The sequence below is a fragment of the Antechinus flavipes genome, chromosome 3 (assembly GCF_016432865.1).
Source record: "Antechinus flavipes isolate AdamAnt ecotype Samford, QLD, Australia chromosome 3, AdamAnt_v2, whole genome shotgun sequence".
Lineage (NCBI taxonomy): Eukaryota > Metazoa > Chordata > Mammalia > Dasyuromorphia > Dasyuridae > Antechinus > Antechinus flavipes.
Window position 1 is genome coordinate 598593093 of NC_067400.1, and position 18306 is coordinate 598611398.

Here is an 18306-nt window from a genome sequence, read left to right on the forward strand (position 1 = left end):
ATCTAGTACATGGGACTTTATGCCCCCTGGCCTAGGAGAATGTTTTAAACCAAAGATTCTTACTCTAGCACCATGTATATAACCCTTTGTAAAAGCTAATTAATGTCTGATGGTTAACTGATTTTTCAGAGTATGCTGGGTGGGGGGCTTGTAAGCAATAATACTATAAAAACCCAACTCACTAAGGGGGTTGCTAGAACCCTGAGAAGTCAGCTACAATTTGGAGACCTAAAGAAAGCTTTCTTGGGGCTGGGCAGAATGAGCTCAGAAGAAGGTCTACATTTCCATGACATTATCACTGAAAGAGAAGGGGAGTACTTAAATCCATCAGTCTTAGTTTAAATGCTGAGACCAACAGAGATCTCAGAGGTTTTTTTCTCCATTTCAAGGAAAGAGTTTGATGGAGTCACTGGCTTCTCACTAAAAACTTGTCTCTCTCAAAATCATAACCAGAAAGGCACAGACATATATATCTGGTACAGGTACATGGTACACAAGGGAGCGAGAAGTCGTGTAGCACAAGCCTGGCCTCAGATTCTCTGATAAGCAAGGTAATCTTATCTCAGGTGCCTCACATGTCGAATGGAGGTGAAAGCTGCAATACCTTCCTCATTGAGGGAAGATACTGACATAAATGTTAGGTCTTTCTTTTTTATTTAGACCAAATATTCAGGGAATCCAGTAGAATATAAAGCTTTTAAGGACAAGCATCTTCTTTCCTCTCCTTTCTTTCCTCTCGTCTTTTTCCCTTTCTTCTCCTCTCCCTCCCTCTCTCTCTCCTTTCCTTCTTTCCTTTATTCCTCTCTTCCTCCCTCCCAATCTTCCTTCCTTCTCCTTTCTTCCTTCTCTCTCTTCCTCTCTCTCTTTTTCTTTCTTCCTTCCTTCCTTCCTTTCTTTCTCTCTCTCTTCCTCCCTCCCTTCTTTCTTTCTTCCTTCCTCCCTCCCTTCCTTCCTTCTCTCCTTTCTGCCTTCCTTCCGTCCTCCCTTCTTTCCTTCCTTCTTTCTTTCTTTCTTCCTTCCTTCTTTTTTAATTCCTCCCTTCCTTCTTTTCTTATTTTCTTCCTTCCTTCTTTCCTCCCTTTCTTCCTTCCCTCCCTCCCTGCTTTCCTTGCTCCCTCCCTTCCTTTTTTCCTCCTCTCCCTCCTTCCTTCTTTCCCTTCCTCTCTCCTTTCCTTCCCATCTGGGGAAAGGTGACCACTGTCAAACATGCGGGAGTTGCAATCATACAAAAACTTGTTTTTGAGAGCAGGGGCTCTCTCAATCAGTTTAAGTAAGTATGAGATCATCTTCCTGGTCAAAACCAAAGGTGGAAAGCCAAACACAGCCTTAAATGGAAACGAAACTGATTGTAAACAGACTTAATCCTAGGTATTTCTCCTTTTAAAGCAGCCAGACAAACATTGGGGCATTTTTCAAGAAAGCTCTTAGATTTCAAAGAGAGGCTTAGTTTCAGGACACACAATTTGTTTTTCCTTTCTCTCCTTTCATTCCTCTTTTTTCTTTCCTTTTCCTTCTTTTCTTTCCCTTTCTTTTCTCTTTTTCTCCCTCTCTTTTCTTCTCTTCCCTCTCCTCCTTTCTTTGAAACTGAGTCACCCCAAATCACTCAAGCTGGAGGCATAGTGGCAACTCATGGACTGGTTTCCACCATTGATCAGCAAAGTAGCTTTATCCCATTTTTAATCTAGGAAAGGAACAAGCATTTTTTGGGAGGGCCTAGCCAATTGGGGTTAAGTGACTTGCCCGGGATCATACTGCTAGTAAGTATCTCAGGCCTTATTTGAACTGGGGTAGTTTGCCCCATCTTAGGCAGCCTACTGCCCTCCCACTTCTGGGTAATCACCATTTTGGTCCCAATGCAGCTCAAATTTCCCTGAGTTTACAATAGCCTCATTCTCCTAGCAGCACAAATTAAAGGTAAACTCTTTTTTTCTTCTAAAGGGTAATTAAAACTTTGAAACTCTTTAAGAGATCCACCACACTTAATCTCTATCAATCTTCTGGTGTAATTTAAATCAACGAGGATTTATTAGGTTCTTCTTATATACAGAACGCTGTTCTAGGCACTGGGGATACAAAAACAAAAATGAAATTGTCCCTGCCCTCATGAAGCTTACATTCTACTAAAGGAAAAACAAGCTAAGTTTATATAAGCAAATATGAAATACTAGCTTGGGCCCATAATTTCCCTAAAATAAGGAGCTCCCAGTGAGGAATCTCCCTTTTCCAATGAAGAACTATGGCAATTCTGAATTTTCTAGCTTCAGACAGTTGCCTGGGTCATAGGATGTGACTTGGCCAGGTTTTCAAAGCCAAGATGAATCAGAGGCCAGCCTTGAATGGAGGTCTTATTGAATATCCAGCTCTCTATCTACTAGGCTGTCGCCCAAATTGGTGACATATTTGCAAAACAAATAGTTCTGTTATAATGCTTGCTTTTGAAAAAGTCAATTTGTTCCAATGACAATGATATATTAGGGTACAATTTGAGCATAATTTGTATTTCCCATTTGCTTATGAATGATTTTGTCCCCAAGAAAGTGAGTAATGGGGCGGGGGAGAGGGAAATTAATAACTGGAGAGACTGGGGTAGAAAAATGTTGGAGGCAGTATCTAAGAAAGGCTTTGAAGAAACAAAGCAGTCTCTGCACTCAGAGAGCTTTTTTTTTTTTTAAGGGAAAATAGCAACTGTATTATGTATCTATATTATTTGGGAAATATCAGTTATTTAGAATTTATTACTCTGAGGCACAATTCTGCTTTCTCTGACCTGAAATAACTAAAATATTTTGATTTCCTTTATGATTCAATCTTCTTGCATTCAAAACATTTGGAAATGTTTCCATCTAGCTACAATTAAGAAGTAATACAAGATTTCGTATAAAAGGAGAGTTAACTTTCCATAGAGGCAATACAACATGTATATTTGTTATACAAATGTAACTCAAGGACTCTGGAAATCAAGAATGAGCTCCTGTAGGAGAAAAGGGATCCGGTCTTGACTTAAGATAGCTAAAGATAGATTCAAGTACTTCAGTTTTCTTTCAGTGATAATGTCATGGAAATATAGACCTTCTCCTGAGCCCATTCTACCAATTTAAGAATTCACAAGGGGAGAGTATTGTGAAATCAGGCTGGGAATCAGGGATCAGACTATGAAGGGCTTAAAATGCCAAATTAAACAGTTTGTATTTTAAAATAATAACAATATCAACAACTGGTATTATAGCACTTTTCGATTTACAAAGTACTTTACAAATATAATTTTGTTTGATTCTCGTAACAATCCTGGGAAGTAGATGAAACTATTATCCTCACTTTGTCCAAGAGAGGTTACATGACTTGACCAAATACAATATAAAATCAGGATGTATCTGAGGCCATATTTGAACTTGGAACTTCCTGATTACATATACTTGGAGTTCTATTTATTGTGTCACCTAGATGGCTTTTTTTTTTAATCCCTGAAAGACTTCAAACAAAGACTAGATACTAGATATGTTATTGTAGGAATTCTTTTTCAAATATGATTTCAAATAAAAATTTTAAAAATTGGCAAATGAAGTCTCTCCCTACTCTAAAATCCTGGGTCCTATTCTTAAATGTGTGACAAACTTTTAAAAATTACCTACTTAAAAAAAAAATCAGTCATGGTTCTATTTAAATATGTTATTATTGCTAATAATATTGCTAATAATAATCACCGGCATTTATATAGCATTTTAAAGTTTATAAAACACTCCCACCTATTCTCTCGTTCAATTCTCACAAGAGCTTGATGAGTTAAGCATTACATATATGATTATTCCCATTTTACAAATGGAGAAACTGAGGCTTGGGTGGTTACTGAGGTCATTCCTAACTCATAAATGCTTTGTTTGTCTATCAGCCAATAAGCATCAGTTTAAGTCCTTAATGTAGAGCCAGGCAAAGTGGATAGAGTCCTGGGCCTGGAGTTAGAAGGACCTGAGTTCAAATGTGGTCTGTGTGACTCTAATCATGGCACTTAATACAGTTTACCTCAAATTTCCTCATCTGTAAAATGAGCTGGAGAAGGAAATGGTAAACCACCTCAGGATCTTTGCCAAGAAAACTCCAAATGGGGTTGCAAAGAGTTGGACATTCCTGAAAAATGACTCAATAACAAAAGAAATGTTATCATAAATGTGGCAATATGTTTAAAAGGATTACACATGTTTAACCTATATTGGATTACTTGCTGTCCAGGGGAGGAGGGAGGGAGGAGGGAAGGAGAAAAATCTGGAATACAAGGTTTTGCAAGGGTGAATGTTGAAAACTATCTTTGCATGTGTTTTGAAAAAGAAAAAGCTATTAAAAAATAAAACATTTCTACATTTATCATTTTGCATGTATTTTGAAAAATGAAAAGCTATTATTATTTTTTAAAAAAGAAATGCTAACTGTTTTTGATGTCTTTACTATTATTTCTATTTATTCTCTGAACAACAACATGGGGCCAGGCAAAGTACTAAACATCAGAGACAATAAAGAAAGGCAAAAACAAACACATTTCCTATTCTCAATGATAGGGAGTAAATATATGGAAAATTGGTACATATAAACGACATTCAGTGTAAATGGAAGGTGATTTTAGATTAGGAGTTTTAAACTTGGGGTCCATGAACTTGTCTTTTGTTTTTTAAAAACATTTTGATAAGTGAATAAAAACTTATTTTCTTTGAAACCCTAGACAGTACAATGAGTAGGGTGCTGGACCTGGAGGCAGGAAGACTGGAATTTCAAATTGGCCTAAAAACATTTCCTAGATGGATGACCCTGGGCATGACACTTAATCTCTACCTGCCTCAGTTTAGTCATCTGTAAAATAGGGAGAATAATAGCTTCAACCCCTAGGGTTATTGTGAGGATCAGACAAGATATTACTTACAAAGCACTCTGCCAACATGAACCCTTCTCTCTCTATACCAGGGCTTCTTAAACTTTTTCCATTTGCAACTCCTTTTCACTTGAGAAATATTCGTGTGATATAAAATAGGCATACAAATCAAATAGTTATTGATAATGAATCATGATTTCATGACCCCCTACACTAGTTACATGACCCATACACTTAAGAAGCTTTGCTCTATACTACTTCACTAGGTCATCTCATCAACTTTGATGGATTTAATGATCATCTTTTTGCAGATGATTCCCAGATCTACTTTTTCTTCCCCAGTCTTTCTGCTGACCTCCAATCTCCTATTTTCAACACCTTCTCAGACAGCTCAAGCTGGATATCCAGTAGACATCTTATACTCAATGTGTCTAAACCCAAACTTATTATCGTTCTCCCTAAATCCTCCTACTTCCTTATTACCATAGAAGGCATCTTTCCAGTGGCTCAAAGAGTCATACTGGACTCTCGCCCCACCATGTCTCCAGATTATATCGATTTCACCTTTACAACCTCCCATCAATATTACTCCCTCTCTCCCCTGACACTGGTTATCACTGATGCAGGATCTCATCACCTCACAAGTGATGATTTCACTAAAGCACAAGTCCAATCCTGTCACCCTCTCCCCACCTCAACAAACTCCAGTTTTTCCTTTCACATCCAGGAATAAATGCAAAATGCTCTGTTTAACATTCAAAGCCTTTCATAAGCCATCCCCTTCCTATCTTTTCACCTTATTTTTATACCTTTTCCCCTCAATATTACCTATTCTTTGATCCAGTGAGACTGACCGCCTGGCAGTTCCTCAAATAAGACCCTCTGTCTCTTCGTTCTAGGTATTTTCTCTAGCTCTCCCTCATACCTGGAAGCATATGCCTCCTCATCTCCTACTGACTCCTTGGTTTCCTGTAAGTCCCAACTAAAATTCAGTCTTTTATATGAAGCCTTTCACAGTCACTCAATTCTAATGCCTTACCTTTTTAGATTATTTCCTATTTATCTTGCTTGTAGCTTGCTTTCTATACATTAGTTTGCATGTTGTCTTCTCTGTTCATTTGTAAGCTCCTTGAAGACAGAACTATCTTTTGCCTCCTTTTGTATCCCTAGTGCTCAGGCACATTGTCTAGAATATAGTAAGCACTTAATAGATGTTTATTGAACAATGATCCATAAGGATTCCAAAGACTTATAAGGTAAAATGCTATTTACCTTCAGAGAGAGAGAAAACTGATGAACTCAGTACAGTGACTTTTTTTCATTTTTTTTTTCGGATTTTTTGCAACATAACTATTGTAGAAATATGTTTTTCATTATTTCATATATATAATGGGTATCATATTTCCTTCTTTAATGGGTACAGAAAGAGAGAATTTACAGCTGAAAATACATGTTAAAAATAATAAAAATGTTTATTGATCAATTGAAATGCTAGAAATTATTATTACTTGTGATAAAGATAATTCTAATTATGGACTTAAACACATGATTTCAATAAGGGAATATAGGTGTCACCAAATTGTCCTAAAATGTGTGATTTTTATGACTTGACCAAGTCACACAGCTAGTGTCAGAGATGACATTCTACTTTAGGCCTTTCCTGATTCCAAGCCCCCTCTTTCCACTGTAGCCCAAAGCACCTCCAGGTATGGAGGACAAGACGGCACTTTGAACTCTTCTTGTCAAAATTGCTGGATTTCACTTTCTAACACTCCTTAGTCTTGGTCTTTAGGACAAAATTCACACATTTCCCAAATAGCCAGGGTCTCCTCCAAAAAGAGATCAAATCCATAGCCAATCTCATCCAATCTAACAAACATTTAATAAGTGCCTACTGTGTGCCAGGTGCTCAGTTAGGAACCAGACCCAAGAAGATTAAAAATGAGATAGTTCTTGCTGTCAGGAAAAATATGGGAATTCATGGGGAACACTCAAACAGAGCGCTAAGGGAAGAGGTATCCCTCAGCTTCCCATAAGGCAGGCTGCTCAGACAACTTCAAGAAAGAACTGATGAGTTGTAGAAAACTGGGGATGACGACCACAATGGAGCTGGTTGTCACTATCCCACACTATGGGAGTTCATTTTGGGTCAAGATGGTGATATTATTATTAATTATTGTTGCCACTGCTATTAATTATTTATTAAAATAATTGATGGTGTAATTATTATAATTAACTTAATTGATGATAAATAATAGTTATAGATAATAATCAGTCATTTCAATGATTATCAATCATAGTATATATGTATATGTATATAGAGATGTATGTATATGTACATACATGCATACATGTATCAGCTGCTTGGCTTTGTGTCCCCCAAGTCTGCTACAGTGGCTTAAAAATCTGCTAGTCTTTAATCTGAAAAGTGGGCAAACTGGATTCTAGCCATACTACTGATTGGGTTAGAATCAAGGGGAGTGCTGGTAAATGTTTAACTGACTCTCTGGAGGAAAAAACACATAGGCAGGACACCTTTTTGAGTTTAATCAGCATTAGGAACATTTTTTTCCATCACTTTCTTAAGTCTTTGCTGTTGTTCATCATTTCAGTCATGTCTTATTCTTTGTGACCCCATTTGGGGTTTTCTTGGCAGAGATACAAGAGGGGTTGGTCAATTCCTTCTCCAGTTCATTTTACAGATAAGGAGACTGAGGCAGACAAGGTAAAGTAATTTGTCCAGAGTCACACAGCTAGGAAATGTCTGATGCCCGATTTCAATTTCAGAAGATCAGTCTTCCCGACGCTAGGCTAGGCTGTCTATGCACTATAACACATTACAGTTATTTAGTTCACTTAGCTATACTAAGTCTAGACAAACAATAAAAGAATAAATCAATGGGTTACCAGAATTGTTCCAAGTCAAATCAACAAATTTTGTTATTTAGTGCCAGTTATCCTGTTCAGCACTGGGGATACAAAGAAAGGCAAAATTCATGGACCCCGCCTTCAAGGCTCTCCTTCGAATGGGGGAAACCATATAAACAACAATATAATAAACAATATACAGAGTAAGAAAATAAGCAGCTAAGGACACAAAGACTAGCCCTAGACTCAGAAAACCTGAATTCAAATCCAGCCTCAGACACCTCCTAGCTGAGTGACCCTGCACAAATGATCTCTGCCTCAGTTTCCTCATTTGTAAATTGGAGATAGTATTAATAATACCTGCCTCTCAAGGATGTTGCGGGGCTCAAATAAAATACATTTCATTTCCCATTGCAATCTTAAAAGTCTTACCAAAATGCTAGTTATTGTGAGAAACTCATATCCTGTATTCAATGACAATGTTATTCACCTGTACAATAGTCTGCTTTGTATAGAAAATAATAAATATTGAGATAGTGATTTATCCCAGGACCATTTCTATCCAAACTCCATCCAAAAAAAGAGAAGATAATAATAATAATTATAGCAGGATAGTGAACTGCCCGAAGAGCACTTGAATCCCTTTGAATAATTAATACGAATAGTAATACTAATAATAATAATAGCTAACTTCTGTATAGTGCTTACTATGTGTTAGGTACTATGCCAAGCCCTTTTCAAGGAACATTTCATTTGATCAAGATAAGAATGATTTTTCAGTACTAGTAATAAGAACAAATATTTATAAAGCACTATAATTTTTCCAAAGCACTTTACATAAATTATCTCTTTCAAGCCTAATGACAGAAGGAGGTGCTAATTTAATGCAAATTTGTCAGAAGAGGGAACCAAAACTCAGAGAATAAGGGAGTCTGTCTCTATTCTCCTTGGCCACATCCATAAATGTAGAGACAGACACAGGCTCTGAAAATGGCAGACCTAGCGTTCATGAAGTTGGAGCCTTGATTTTCCAATACTGAAAATAAAACATCTGTAGTCTGTTATCAATACTGAGCCAGTCAGATATGAGTAAAGGAATCCTTTAAAGAGAAGCTGGAATTAGGCTTTTCAGAGCACAAGGGCAGCCTCCATCCCCTGGCCCTAGATTCTTTGTGGAAATTAAATTGGTAAGCAGAGGGTTCAAAATCCCTGAAATCTGGGAAAGCTCAGGATAAAGAGGGCAGGGGAGAAGGCGGGGTGTGGTATCTACTGATAAAACGGGCAGGAAGAGAAGCACTGGCTAGATAGATTAAATCGGAAACACAAGGACATTAGCCATTTCTCAAAACATTAACAAAGAAATTGCTTTCTGAACGAAGGCATACTGAGAGAGATTTTCTCCCAGGGGAAAAGGGCTGGCATTGTCTTTAAAAATAATAATAATAATTACCATTACTCTTGAGTCCCATGTATTCCTTACAAAGGAATGTTGTTAGATTCAGTATTCTCCCTGGAGAGTTACTGTCAATACCAAGAAGGCTGGGTGTAGCTCTGCTGTACCAAAACCCAATAAAAAAAATATCTTTTACAGGGGATAAATACAGGGTAAAGGCACCCACAGAGCTAAGGCTCTGTGTTTTGTGTACAACTCCATCTTGCTGAGGAGAATATACAATTTTCTCCAGTAATGCCTTAATTTCTTTTCTTGAACTGTGTCAAAATGCCTGGTTTTCTTTCTTTTGATTAACTATAAGGCTAGATGCCTGTCCATTTGTTAAAAGGCTCACTGGGCAAATAACACATCCCCAAAGCTGCCCTACAGGGATAACCACCATTCACACAGCTTCCCTCAGATGGGTAGCTTTTCATTTGAATAAAAAGACATCCTAGGAATCTCAAAAACAGGACAGAACCAAATGATTTTTTTTCCCTCTAAAGCTCTTTGTTATTGGGAAGGTCTCATTAATAATATTGGGAGGGGGGAGATATTTCCATCCAAAGTTTTATCCTTTGTTAAAAATTATGCAACATTTTCTACAGGTCTTAAAAAGAAAGGTCTTATACATAAAATATCCATCTAGTGAGTTCTCCATTGAACAAATAAGCAGGGTATTTTTATTTGCTTTTGGTTAGAAGTATTATCTATTCTTAAACCCTTTGCCATCCCAATAGTGAAATTAATTGTTTCTGATTCTTTGCCTTATAATCACAGTGATTATAAAGCGGAAGGAAATGTTTGCTAGTTAACTTCTGGTAAGAAAAGAAGGATTTCAGAAAGCTTGTGTTTCTGCACATTTTGGTAAGAGATTTGTGCCTTTTTAGTTTCTTGAAAACAAAATGATGATTTTTTTTTTAAACTGAAATGCTGAACCTTAGAAATATGACCTTTATTTATGACTCCACAATTCACTTACCGGGAATCCAGTATTCTATGGTATCTTGAAAGATTTGTAATTCTACAATCATTGACGTAGATCATTCTAAACCTTTCCATTTCATACAATCTTTATTAATGTTTTCCCATAAATCTTCCAAAGGGTTAAATAAAAATTAATTCCTTCTAAACCTAATGCCACAATAAAGGGGGAGAATAAGCATCTACCAAATGCCTACTACGTGCCGGAAAACCATAATACAATAACAATGATAACCATATTATTATTATCCCCTTTTACAATAAAGAAAACTGCCCCAAACAGAAGCTAGATGACTGGCCCAGGATCACAGGGTTTACGAAAGTTTGAGGCTGAATTTGAATTCAGATCCTTCTCACTTCAGGGCCATTTTTTCTATCCACTGTGCCACCACCAGCTGTCTCAAAGGCAGATGTGGTGTAAAGCTGTCGGCCCTGTTCTGTGATAACACCATTATAAAGGGGTTCCACTGTAATTTCTTGAGGAGGATTATTTGTAATTAAAGTCACAGGAGTTCATAAAAATAAAATCGGGACTGACTTTTCAAGTTAGACAACCAAGGAGTCTCCAGACACTAAGAACTGTCTATAAATGACAATCTGCTTCCTGGTTCAGATGGAGCAAAGATGCTTGGAGGTGGATTTACAGACAGGGAAACTGAGGCTCAGAAGGGGCGGGAGTGACTGCTGGTTAATGGCAGAGTAAAAACCAGAACCCAGATCTCTAGAGTTCTCCATGGCACACAGTAGGTGCTTGATAAAATTTACTGATCGATTTTCTGCCATATTTTCCTCTATCTTCAAGCGTCACCCCCCATCCTTTAACACACCATTTTACACTGAGGGCTGGAAGGGACTCTCTAACCCAAGGTCCTCATTTTACCGGATGGACACTTTATCTTAAGGACAGAGATGCAGTGACTTGATCAAGATCTCACGAGTAACAACAGGACAAAGCCTGGACCCAGATCCCATTTCCTCGGACTTCCAGCACTCTGTCCACTGTACCATGGAGATTGCTTCCAAGGGATTCCAGCTTTGGGGTTCACTGCGATACTAAGCCCACTTGAGGGCCAGTGTGGGACAGGACAAAGCGTGCGGACTGGTCCTGGATTCAAATCCTACTGGCCATTTCTTCGCTGTGTGGTCATGGGCACTTCAAGGCGCCTGCTGGGACCTCAGTTTCCTCGTCAGTAGAATCCCTATTTGGGGGTGGGGCTAGAAGGCCTCTGAGGTCCTTCGCGTCCCTGACTCCAGGAGGAAAAGGGCTCTTTCCCTTTTCACGCCCCGGTGCCTGTGGAATGAACAAGCCTCCGCTCCACGCGGGGAAGGGGAGGGGCCGGCCAGCAGGTATTGCCACCGCTAAGAAGTCCCGGCTACCTGCTGGCCCAAAGCGACACGCCCCGGTCCCGGGAGCGTTAGAGCCAGGGCTGGAGACGGGGACCCGGGCTCTGAGGAGGACGGCGAGGGGGGCGCGAGGTCAGAAGGGGAGAGAGAGGGGACCTTCGCAGCCCGAGGTGGCGGGGACAAAGGCTGGGGCGCAGCCAGCAGACATCCCCCCAACCCAGCAGCCCGCCCTAGGGAGTCCAGGTGCCCCGCACAAAGCTGGGGTGCTTGACAACCTCCTCCCCCCTCCTCCCCGCCCACCTGCCTGGCGCTTTACCTGAGTCCCTTCCCTCCCGTCTTCTCCCCTCCCTCCAGCTCCAGCGACCCCGCCCCCGGGCGCCGAGGGCGCCCAGAATCGGCCTTACCCTCCTGCACCCCGGGCAGCCGGGCCCGGTCAACGTGCAGCCCGCTCATGCTGGGGTGGGAGCTGTCCCCGCCGCCGCCGCCGCCGCCGAGCGCTCCTCTCCCGGGCTCCAGCTCCCGCCGCCGCGCGCCTGCCCGCGCCTTCGTGCCCGGCTGCCCGCCGGAGAGGTGGGGAGGCGCAGCGCAGCGAGCGAGCAGGCCGCGGAGGCTGCAGGGTCCGGGTCCGGCCCCGGCTCCGCCCGCCGAGCTGCTCCCCCGGGCCACAAAGAGGTTCCCACGCCCCGCCCTCTGCAGTGCTCCCCGGTGGTCCAGTAGCCGCGGGAGCTCGGGTCCTCCGGCCGTGCCCCTTCTCTTCTGAGATCCCCACTCCCGCCCCCCGGACCCTGCCCCGCAAAAGAACCCGGGGGCCAGTCCCCCCGGACACCCCTGGGCTCCCAACGTTTGGCCGCACCTCCTTCCCACCCACCCCCTGATGCACGGGCGGCTGCCGAGAATTTTCCTCCCTAAGTGGGGACTTCCAAAGGCTTGTGCACTCGGGCCCCCCGATGTTTGCTAGCCCGAAATCCCCCTTCCGCGGCTTCCCAGGCCCGTTGGGACTTCCCACCCGACAGAGAGAAAATGCAATTTATGTTGACAAACAATACACCCAAGCTGGTGTTTCTGGGCTGCTGCTTTGTCGAAGGGTGGGGTGGAGAGAAGACCGAGAAATAAGGAAAAAAGGGTGGGGAAGGTGGGGGGGAATTAGTCTGGGGAAAGGACCACTATTGTCAGTTCATTTTCTAGAAAACTTTTAAATACAGCGCTTAACCAAAAAAAAAAAAAAAAAAATTCCTCCCAACCTCCACCCACCAAGCTGTCTTCAGGCTAAAGATTCCCCATTTTTTTTTTTTCAATCTTTTTGGTTTCATTTATGTCTTCATGACTCATTTGGGGTTTTCTTGGCAAAAATGCTGATGTAATTTGTCATTTCCTTCTCCAGCTCATTTTACAGATGAGGAAACCGAGGCAAACAGGGTGAAGTGACTTGGCCAAGATCACACAGCTAAAAAGTGTCTAAGGACACAGGTCTCAGGTCTTCCAGATGCCCCTAAGAAAGTCTTTATCAGTGAGGAAACTAAACCAAAAGGAGTGTTCTTTGTTTTTTTTGTTTTTTTGTTTTTTTTTTTTTTTGCCCCTTAATCCTGATTTTAAAAAAAATTTTTGAAAAGATGAAAAATGAGGAAATCACCCTGAAAATGAAATCTTTGTCTGATGTCTTTTAAACAAATAAAGCCTAGTCAATCACAAACCCTAGCCCTTCCTTCAGCTGTTCCTCAAATCCTCAGGCTTGTAAAGCTTTCATGTCAAATAGTAAACTCTCCAAAGTAGTTACCTTTAATTTGTTTCCGTCCAGAGAATTGGGAACTCTTTGATCCACTCATTCAGACATGTGCAGATCTGGTTTTACATAAGGCTGCAGAGTCACAATTAAATTATTTTTATTGATCTTTGCAGTGGGAACATTACTTCCTGGTTAAAAAAAAAAAAAAAAAAACACCACCACCCCGTAGAGATAAAAGTAAAATGTAGACTGTTTATGGGTGGTGGCTGATACAAAAATTAATCCGCAAGGCCATAGCTTGCTTTATTTTCACATGAGCAAAAAATTAAAAATAATCTGTGGAGAAACATTTATTAAATGACTACACTGTGCTAAGTACTGAAGATATAAAGAAGGGAAAAGATAGTTGTTGTTCTTAAGGAGCTCACGGGGGAGACTATATGCAAAAGCTATGTAAAAAAGCAAGCTATATAGAAGATAAATTGGATATATGAATACAATTGGAATAATGCTATGCTACAAAAAATGACGACTAGGCAGATTTCAGAAAAATCTGCAAAGACTGACTTCTATAAACAGATACAGAGTGAATTGATCAGCACCAGAAGAACATTGTACACAGTAACAGCAACATTGTATGATCATCAACTGTGATAAACTTGGCTCTTCTCAGCAATGATCTAACAGTGATCTAAGGCAATTCTAAAAGGCTCATGTTGGAAAATGCAATCCACGTCCAGAGAAAGAACTATGGAGTCTGAATGCAGATTGAAATATACTGTTTTCACCTTTCCCCCCTTTCTCATGGTTTTCCTTTTTGTTCTGATTCTTCTTTCACAGCATGACTCCTGTGGAAATACATGTTTAATATAATTGCACATGTATAATCTGTATCAGATTGCTTGCTGCCTTGGGAAGGGGGAGGAGAGGAAGAAAATTTGGAACTCAAAAACTTATAAAAATGAATGGTGAAAACTATCTTTACATGTAATTGGGAAAAATAAAATACTATTAAATGTGGGGGAGGGGAACTAAGGAGAAAAGATAAATTGAAGAAAACCCACTGAGAGACAGAATGAAAATTAAGAGGAAATTAGGAAAGGATTCCTGTAAGAGGTGGGATTTTTAGCTGGAACTTGAAGAAAGCCAGAGCATCCAAGAGAGCAAGGTAAGAAGGAAGAGAATTCCAGGCATGGGGGACAGCCAGAGAGAATTCCCAGAGTCAGATTGGGGTGAGGAACATTGAGGAAGCTGGACAGAAGGCTGAAATATAGGAGGAGGGCAGATTATAAAGGGCTTTGAATCCAAACAGAGAGTTTTGTTTTTGACCCTAGAGTTGATAGGGAGTCAGTAGAGTTTATTAAGTAGGATAAGGGATAGTAAGCTGAGTGGAGGATGGACTGAAGTGGGAAAGATTTGTGGCACACAGACTAACCAGCAGATTAGTTTAATAATCCAGGCTTGAGGTGATAAGGGCTCATCATACCAAGAGATGGCTGTGTCAGGGAAGAGAAGGGAGTATACTTGTGAGATGTTACAAAGGCTTTGACAATAGCATGGGCAGCACTTGGGTCTGAGTTCAAATCCTGCCTCAGATGCTTGTTCATTTTATGATCCTGCCCAAGTCACTTAGGTCTCTCAATTGTACGATGGGGAAAACGGTTGTTGTGAGCATAATATTTATAAAGCACTTGGTGTTATGTAAGTGCTTATTATTCTTATTATGTAATAATATAATAATTAATTATTATCAATTATATGAGGAGAGGGTAAAAGAGAAAAAGGTATTTAAATGACTCCATATTACATTCTAAAAATACATTCTACTAGAATATAGGACATATTTGTAGATAGGTCAATATGAGAATTTATAGTGGTCAGGGAATGTACACTGAAGGAAGTGACCTTGGAGCTGAGCCTTGAGACCAAAAGGAGGTTCTAAGGAGAGGAAGTAAGAGTGCCTGGGGGCAAAATGTTGTGTCAGTTTGACTGGTGTATAGATTGAGATTATGAAGAAATTTATTCTGTAATAAATCTGGAGATAGATTGTGAAGGACTTGCATTTCCTTCCAAAGGCATGGGGAAGCCATGGGTTCTTCTTGAGCAGGAGAGTAGGAGGGTCAGAGCTGCAGTTTAACTTTAGCAAATACCAGACTGAATCCTTTCCCATGTTGCCTATATCCTGTTAGTTAAAATCATTTTGTCTTTAATTAAGATCATTTTGGTTTAAACCCTGAAGTCCCTTAGAAGTCACCAAGTCCAAGTAGATAAGCAAACCCCAGCTTGCGGTACTGGATAATAGACTAATAATACTAAACTTAGATTCCAAAAATGTTTTTGACAAAGTGACTCATGCTGTCTTTTGGGACAAGATGAGATGTGAGAAGATGATACTACCATAATATGGACTATACTGCCCCTCGTTGTGGGAAGATCAAGTTTGTTACATTTCACCCCTCCACTAAAGGTTTTTTAGTACCTGTTATGGAGTCTGGAGGTGTCAAGTGTTGCCTTAAAAAAAAGCTTATATCACCATATATAATCACAATTATATACATATATATATATGTATATATATATATACATATATATATATATATGTATATATATATATATATATCACAAGTATACAGACTTACTCCCCAAATATGGAATATTTGATCCCTACCTCTCCCACCCCTATACCAACTTAGTCTCTGGAGAAGGGAAGGGAATTAGGTTCCTTACTTAGCACAGTCCTAGTTCTAGATCCAAACCCCTACCTCTGGTTCTTAGGGCAGCCCCTGATGGGCTGACTGGCTGCAATATCCCTCCTAGATTCCAGGCTCCAATGTTGCCATGGCTCAAGCTCCTGTTCTGTTGGGAGATGATCCAGTGGCACCTAGAACTGACAAGAGAAAATGATGCAAGACAAGCATCTTGGCCAAGAGGAGTCTCAGAGCCAAGGAGCAAGAGGGAGGTTATGGGAAGGAAGTTCTCCCCCTCCCCAGTAGTTCTCTTGGTGCTATGGACAAACTGAGATTTTTATTCTCTGGACACAGCAAGAAAAATAACTTCTGCTCAGTCTGTCCAGTTTTAAAAACAAGAGGCCAGGGGCAGCTAGATGGCACAGTGGATAGAGCACCAGCCCCTGAAGTCAAGAGGACCTGAGTTCAATTCTGACCTCTGACACTTAACATTTCCTAACTGTGTGACCCTGGGCAAATCACTTAATCCCAATTGCCTCAGGAAAAAAAAAGAGGCCATTCATAATCATGTGGTTGGGGAGCTCAGGGAAATTGGGAGTCTCCATGGTAGGTAAGCTGAAAATGTATATATATATTTATTTATTTATTTATATGTTTATTTTTGCCTATGTAGGTTATGTATGTCTACATGGGTTTGGCTTGAAAAGAGGCAAGAATACACGAATTTAGTTTCTCTTTCCCCCACCCTTCTCTAAAGAAGACTTTGAATTCTGCCGGGAGGGGAAGAAAGGAGATTGGGTTCAGAAACTTGGCCTCTCTGCTCTCTTCTGAAGAGGGATTATCATAATAGAATTATATCTATTTACTATTTAATATTGTTAGTCTATGGGAAATAACTTTTAGGTTTAAGCTGTATTCTTGATCACTGTCCCTTAATAATAAAATAATAAATAAAATTATTTTTAAATAATTTTTTAAAAAATATAAATAAATAAATAATAAAATAATAAAAACCCCAAACTATATAACAAAGATTTGATTCTGAAAACAAAAGAGGATAGAAGAATAGAGTCAAAAACAGAATCCAATAAATACTGCTTCTAAGAAGCCCGAAATATAAAGATTATATAAAGATAAAATGGGAATGTAGAGCAAAATCTATTCTGCTTCAGCTGAGCCAAAAGAAAAAAAAAATCCAGCATAGCAAACATGATTTTGGATGAGGTTTCAGTAAATAAATATGGACAAGATAAAAATAGAGAAGCAAGAAAATGAAATTAAGCTAAAAAGCATCATGAATAACAAATAAGTATCAATATTTAATATCTATGTCAAAAAGCTTAGCATCTAAATATTTTTAAAAAGTTAATATAATTGGAGAAAGAAATAAAGCACTTATAATGAGGGGAAACTTGAATATACCTTTTCAAACCTAAACAAATTAAAAAAAAAAAAAGACAAATGATAAAGAAGTTAAGGACCTAAACAGAATTTTTTGATAGGTTTTTATTTTTCCAAATACATGCAAAGATAGTTTTAAACATTCACCTTTGCAAAAGCTTGTGTTCCACATTTTTCTCTCTTCTTTCTTCCCTCCCCTAGATAGCAAGAAATCCAATATAGATTAAACAGGTGCAATTCTTCTAGACATATTTCCATATTTAACATGTGTGAGAAAAATCATATCAAAAGGAAAAAAATGAGAAAAAAAAAACAAGCAAACAAACAATAACAAAAGGTGAAAGCGCTATATTTTGATCCACAGTCTTCACAGTTCTCTTTCCATACAAATCTACTGAAATTGCCTTGAATCACCTCATTGTTGAAAAAATAAGTTATGACATTTGAATGAAATGGAATATTAGCATCAGTTCAAGTAGGTCTTTCCAGGCTTTTGTGAAATCAGCCTGCTTATCATTTCGATATGATATCAATATGGAACAATAATATTCCATTTCATTCAAATGTCGTAACTTATCTAACCATTCCCCACTTAATTTCCACATTCCACACATTCTGCTAAGCACTTTACAAATATTATCTTATTTGATTCTCACAACAACCTAAGTGGTAGGGTTATCATTATCCCCATTTTACAGATCATAAACTAAGCAAATCAAGGTCATATGAGTTTTCAGGATCACATAGCTTGTAGTGTTTGAAAATGGATTTGAACTCCCAGTTTTTCTGATTCCGGACCCAGTGCTATTTCTATTGTATCACCTAGTTGTCCTATTTACTGTGATTAGAAAGAATCATACATGTTTTTCATCTGTATGTGGTATCTTGACAAAAACTTGACCATAGATTATGAACATAAAGATCTTATCAAAAAGTTTAAAGCAGAAACTAAAACATGCAATTTATGGTTTGCAATGCAATAAAAATATTTTCAATAAAGATTTCTTGATTA

The 18306-nt window shown here is 39.3% G+C and overlaps 1 protein-coding gene across 1 annotated transcript in view; it reads right to left on the reverse strand.

The window, feature by feature from the left end:
- LOC127555916 (coiled-coil domain-containing protein 50-like) overlaps positions 1 to 12425 on the reverse strand; it is a 53088-nt gene extending 40663 nt beyond the window's left edge. Inside the window, exon 1 of the mRNA XM_051988646.1 lies at positions 11888 to 12425. Coding sequence (XP_051844606.1) covers positions 11888 to 11936 — 49 coding nt within the window. The 5' untranslated portion in view covers positions 11937 to 12425. The remainder of the gene's footprint in view (positions 1 to 11887) is intronic.
- Between the last annotated feature and the right edge of the window lie 5881 nt (positions 12426 to 18306).